At 49.6% G+C, this 6,436-nt stretch overlaps 1 protein-coding gene across 1 annotated transcript in view; it reads left to right on the forward strand.

Moving 5' to 3' along the window:
• LOC145351441 (arylsulfatase I-like) overlaps window positions 1–3,197 on the forward strand; it is a 28,272-nt gene extending 25,075 nt beyond the window's left edge. The window contains exon 2 of the mRNA XM_080201033.1: window positions 1,802–3,197. Within this exon, the coding sequence (XP_080057159.1) occupies window positions 1,802–3,197 (1,396 nt within the window). The remainder of the gene's footprint in view (window positions 1–1,801) is intronic.
• The last annotated feature ends 3,239 nt before the right edge of the window (window positions 3,198–6,436 follow it).

The raw sequence follows: 6,436 nt of genomic DNA on the forward strand, positions 1-6,436 counted from the left end.
TGGGGTTAAAAGGATCAAAGGATATGGGGATAAAGTGGGAACTGGTTATTGAATTGGATGATTATGAATGGTGGAACAGGCTCAAAGGGCAGAATGGCCTTCTCCTGCTCCTATTTTCTATGTTTCTATGAAAGAATGTGGACATCACTGGGGAGACCGATCGTTATTAATATCTGACACGTGGAATAGAATGATCTGCTGATAGGGTGAGATGAAATGGGAGAGGGAGGAGTGGGGCCAAATGGCCTGTTTCTTGTGTGAACGTTTAAGGTGATGGATGGGGTGCCGATGAGTTGATCTTGGGTGGAACCGAGATGTACAAAATGCAAATGCAGGAGCTGCGGATAGCGATGAAGATTGTCAGAGAGTACAGCTGGATATAAATAGGCTGGAAGATTGGGCGGAGAAATGGCAGATGGAATTCAATCTGGACAAATGCAAAGTGATGTATTTTGGTAGATCCAATTCAGGTGGGAGTTGTAAAATAAATAGTAGGACAATCAGGATTATAGACACACAGAGAGATCTGGGAGTACAGGTCCACAGAGTGGCAGCACAGGTGAAAAAGGTGGTGAAGAAAGCATATGGCATGCTTGCCTTCATAGGACGGGACAGTGAGAATTAAAACTGGCAAATTATGCTGCAGTTGTATAAAACAGTGGTTAGGCTACATTTGGAATACTGTGTCCAATTCTGGTCACCACACTACCAGAAGGACGTGGAGACTTTGGAGGGAGAGCAGAAAAGGTTACCAGGATGTTGCCTGGTATGGAGAGTATTAGCTATGAGCAGAGATTGAATAACCTGGGATTGTTCTCCTTGGAAAGACGGAGATTATTTTCTCAAACTAATTGCAGGCTGCAAGAGGCTCCTTGCAACATGAGGGAAATTGAGGGTAATGAATTTACTGAATTATGTATCGAGATTTGGGCTGAAATAGGTAACAACTTCTGAAGAGCCATATTCAACTCGAAATGTTGGCTGCCAGTCCTGCTGCGATTTTCCAGCGTCTATCGGGGGTGACCCGATAGACGTTTATAAAATTATGAGGGGTGTAGATAGGGTGAACAGTTGGAAGCTTTGTCCCAGGGCAAGAATGACAATTACAAGGGGGCACAAGTTCGAGGTGAGCGGGGGGGGAAAGGTTCAGTGGCGATGTGTGGGGCAAGTTTTTTTACACAGAGGGTGGCGGGGGTCTGGAATGCACTGCCAAGTGAATGGTTGAGGCAGATACATTAGCGACACCTAAGACTTATCTGGATAGACACATGAACAGGCGGGGAATAGAGGGATACAGGCGGTCTAGGTAGCACACAGGCATGGTGGGCCGAAGGGCCTGTTCCCGTGCTGTTCTGTTCTTTGTCTCCACAACAGCCCTTATCACAGACAGCATTTCCTGCGACAGGAATGTTGACAGACAGATGGCAGCGATTTGGGACAATTGACGTAAGGACCAGAGGCAACAGGAAGAAGGATTTGTTTTTACAAGGAAGGGCTAGGATTTGGAATACATTGCCTGGCAAGATGGCGGAAGCAAACTCAGTCGTAGCTGTTAGCAGGGAATTTGGTCAACTTCTCGATGAGCAGGGTTTGGGGAAAGGGCAGGGGAGTGGGACTGGCTGAATAGCTGTTTGAAACAGCTGGCACAAATACGATGGGCCGAATGGCCTCTGGCTTCACAAGGATGTTGTACCATTCTGTAATTGCCGAGTGAAGTGTTGTCTGCTCTCTGTTATGATGAGGTACGAAACCATTCCTTTACCCTCAGTTCAGTAATGGATTGTTTTTGGCTCTTCCCCAGGTACCAGATACATACGGGTCTCCAGCACTCCATCATTCATCCAAGGCAACCCAACTGCTTGCCGCTCGATCAGGTGACCCTGCCGCAGAAGCTTCAGGAAGCTGGCTACTCCACTCACATGATTGGGAAATGGCACCTGGGCTTCTACAAGAAGGAGTGCTTGCCCACCAGGAGGGGCTTTGACACGTTCTTTGGCACGTTGACTGGCAGCACGGACTACTACACCTATGACAACTGCGACGGCCCGGGGGTCTGCGGCTTTGACCTTCATGACGGAGAGAACGTGGCTTGGGAGTACGTTGGGAAATATTCCACGTCCCTCTACGCCCAGAAGGTGACTAAGATCCTGGCCTCGCACAGCCCCAAGGAGCCTCTGTTCATCTATGTGGCCTTCCAGGCTGTGCACACTCCCTTGCAATCGCCCAAGGAATACATCTACCAGTACAGGTCCTTCGGAAACGTGGCTCGGAGGAAGTACGCCGCCATGGTCACCTGTATGGACGAAGCCATCAAGAATATTACCCTGGCCCTCAAGAAACACGGCTACTACGATAACAGCATCCTCATCTTCTCGACCGATAATGGGGGGCAGCCTTTCTGGGGGGGCAGCAACTGGCCTCTCCGAGGTCGCAAGGGCACCTATTGGGAGGGTGGCATCAGGGGCATTGGGTTCGTCCACAGCCCTCTGCTCAAGAAGAAACGACGGGTGAGCAAATCACTCATGCACATCACCGACTGGTACCCCACCCTGGTGTCGCTGGCACGGGGCAACATCACGGTGAGCCCCCCGCTGGACGGCTACAATCTGTGGCCCGCCATCAGCGAAGGCAAGAAGTCCCCCCGGACCGAGATCCTACACAACATCGACCCGTTGCACGGCTACGCCAAGTTCGGCTCCTGGGAGGAAGGGTACAGCGTCTGGAACACTGCCGTCCAGGCTGCCATCCGGGTGGGCGACTGGAAACTCCTGACCGGGGACCCGGGGTACAGCGACTGGATCCCGCTGCAGACGTTGCCCACGCTGCCCGGGAGCTGGTGGAACCTGGAGAGGCAGAGGGCGGGCCACCGGAGGTCGGTGTGGCTCTTCAACATCACGGCGGACCCTTACGAGCGCGAGGAGATCTCCGGCAAGCACCCCCGGGTGGTCAAGCGGCTGCTGTCGCGGCTGGCCCATTACGACAGCACCGCCATCCCGGTGCGGTATCCAGCTGAGGACCCCCGAGCTAACCCGGAACTCAACGGGGGGGCCTGGGGGCCCTGGGCTAGCGAGGACGACGAGGAACAGTGGGAGAAGAACACGATAAAACACAAGAGCAAGAAAAAGCCTTGCAAGATCTGCAAGCTGAAATCGTTCTTTAAGAAACTGAACACAAGAATAATGTCCAACAGGATATAGAATAAAACTCATTGACTCAACTCAGACTTACCAATGTAAGGCATAAATGTAAAAATAAATGTAAGATAGACATTTAACTCGCCGTTCCGGGGCTGTAAGTGAAGGGTTGAGTTTCTTGTGACTCAGTTCAGTTGCTGACCATCCAGCCCCCTCTGGGGTATGTATTTCCCTTCTCCTGTTGAACCTGCACTCTCCGAATCTGTCTCTTCCCCACTGCTCTCCCTCAGGCTAGTAAAAAGCATTGATTTATTGGGATTAGGCGCATCGTCTAGTTTGTGCTTCCTGGAATACAGAATCTAGTGGAGGGGGGGCCTTTAAAATGCATAAAGGATCTGACAGTGTGGATAGAGAGAGACGTGTACCCTCTGGTGGGTGGAGTACACAACAAGGAGACACACACCGGAATTCTACCACGCCCACCCGCAACAGAATCGGGGCGGGAGAGGGGCGGACAACAGGAAAAGTCCGTTGACCTCAGGTGGGATTTTCTGATCTCGCTCAAGCGAGGCCAAAAAAATCCCACCCTTAACCTTCAGATTAGAGCTCAACTATTGAAGGGTGATGTCAGGGAGCCCAGCTTCACACACAGGACAGAGGAAACTCAAAACTTTCACCCTGCACCCTCGAAAAGAAAAACTATTGAGGCCGGAGGGATGTCAGTTGGGAATTTCCAAAGCTTAGATTTACGTTGGGATAGGAGGATTAAGGGTTTTGGAATAAAGGTAGGTAATTGGAGTTAAGATAGAGATGGGCCATGATCAAACTGTGTGGTGGGACAAGCTGGGGGGGCTGAATGGCCTGCTCCAATTCTTCTGGTCCTCCTTTCTCAGGCAATTTTTCTTCTCCTCTCTTTGCCTTCCTTGTATCATTCAAAGGGAACCCAGTGGGTTAAGTCGTGATTGTTACTCTCGGATCAGGTCCAAGTACTGAAGGTCCCCCCTGTCTCCCGGTCCATCTGATAAACCAAGCGTATCCATACATGAAGTGAAAACAGAAAATGCTGGAATAAACTCAGCAGTTTAGGCAGTGTCTACGGAGAGAGAAACAGAGGTAATATCCCTAGATTTTCTTCCCTCACTTAGGTACGCAGAGTTACAGGATTTCCTAATGGGCAGCACGGTGGCACAGTGGTTAGCACCGCTGCCTCACAGCGCCAGGGACCCAGGTTCGATTCCCGGCTCGGGTCACTGTCTGTGTGGAGTTTGCACATTCTCCTCGTGTCTGCGTGGGTTTCCTCTGGATGCTCTGGTTTCCTCCCACAGTCCAAAGATGTGCGGATTAGGTGGATTGACCATGCTAAAATTGACCCTTAGTGTCAGGGGGACCAGCTGGGGTAAATGCATGGGGTTGTGGGGAAAAGGCCTGAGTGGGATTGTGGTCAGTGCAGATTTGATGGGCCGAATGATCTCCCTCTGCATTGTAGGGTTCTATGATTCCTGGTTCTATAAAGAACTAAGAAAAGTACAGCACAGGAACAGGCCCTCAGCCTTCCAAGCCCTTGTCCATCTTGATGCCCTAACTAAACTGCAAAAAACCTTCTGCCCTTACTCAGTCTGTATCCCTCTACTCCCTCCCTATTCGTGTACCCATCCAGATGCCTCATAAATGTTGTTAATGTGCCTGCTTCCACCACCTCCTCTGGTAGTGTGTTCCAGGCACCTACCACTCTCTGCATGAAAACTCCCCCGCACATCTCCCTCAAACTCTCACCCTCTCACCTTGAACCTGTGCCCCCTACAAACCCGACTTTTTAAGAATGGATTTCCAGTCAGGGAGGTGGGTCGGTGATGGGTGACAGTGGCCTTAAATGAGAGCGGGGGCCAGATGACCCTGGAAGAAGTGTGGAGACTGCCAGGTACAGAGGAGCTCTGGGTGGAAGGCCTACCTCAGTGCATCAACACACATTTCAATAAATAAACAAAAAGATTAAAACAAAAAACAACCATCACCTTTTTACCCATGACCTCTACTCACCCCCCCATGGTTCTAATACTCCCGTTTCAACTTGGTGCTAACTCATACCAACTATGCATTCCACCCACTGCCTGCTGCCCTTCCCAGCTGTCCTAGTATGCTTTGATACTTCCTTAATAGCTGGGCATTCTCTGACAGTTCCTTGACAGCTGGACAGTCCATGACAACTCGACACTTCTAATATGTTTGTGTTCAAATCAAATTAAATTTTAACTCGAAGAATGTCCCAGAGGGGGACATTCCTTTCCAAAAGTTGTCCTGGGGCCCTATCCAGAAGGGTCCCCTGGCTATCCAAGTGAATTACAAATGAACATACAAATTAGGAGCAAGAGGAAGCCAGTCACCCCCTCAAGCCTGCTCCGCCACCTGATAAAATCATGGATGATCTGATTCTGGCCACATTCCGCCTGACCTATTAATCTTTGACCCCCTTGTTAATCTAGAATCTATCTACCTCTGCCTTAAAGATATTAATTGACTCTGTCCCCACCACTGTTTGGAATTGAGATTCACGGCTCCCAAGAGGAAAAATTTCTTCTCTATTTGTCATAAGTGGGAGGTCCCTTATTTTTAAAGGGTCCCCCCAGTTCCAGTCTCTTCCACCAGGGGAAACATACTTGCGGCATCCACCCTGCCAAGGCCCCCTCAGGACCTTGTATGTTTCAATAAGCTCACCTCTTAATCTTCTAAACACTAATGGATTATTTCCTCGAAAGGTAACAGCCATCCCAGGTGTCAGTCAAGTGAACCTTTCCTGAGTTGCTTCTGGTACATTTCTATCCTTTCATAAATAAGGAGACCAAACCGGTACACAGTTCTCTAGATATGGACTCACCAACGTGCTGTACAACTATAGAAAAACAACCCAACTTTTATATTTCATTCCCCTTACAATGAACAGCACTTCCTAATCATTTGTTGTACCTGCACACTAACTTTTCCTGATTAATGCACCAATACAGTCAGATCCCTCTGTACCTCAGATTTCTGTAATCTCCCTCCAGTTAAATAATACGCTGCTTTCCCATTCTTCTTGCCAAAGTGGTCAAGTTCACATTTCCCCACATTATACCCCATCCGTCACATTTGCTCGTCCCTCGTACAGGGCTGGGATTTTCCAGTGCCACTGAGAGCGAGTGGAGTTTTGACCAGAATGCCAAATTTTCCATTCTGACTTGCAACAGGTCCTGCCGCGGATGAGACTGCAGGATCCCACCTCTGATGTCCTCTTCGCAACTCACTTTTCTACTTAATTTAGCAACCGT

This window comes from Carcharhinus amblyrhynchos, chromosome 13 (genome assembly GCF_965287045.1).
Source record: "Carcharhinus amblyrhynchos chromosome 13, sCarAmb.v2.hapA, whole genome shotgun sequence".
NCBI classification, from domain to species: Eukaryota; Metazoa; Chordata; class Chondrichthyes; order Carcharhiniformes; family Carcharhinidae; genus Carcharhinus; species Carcharhinus amblyrhynchos.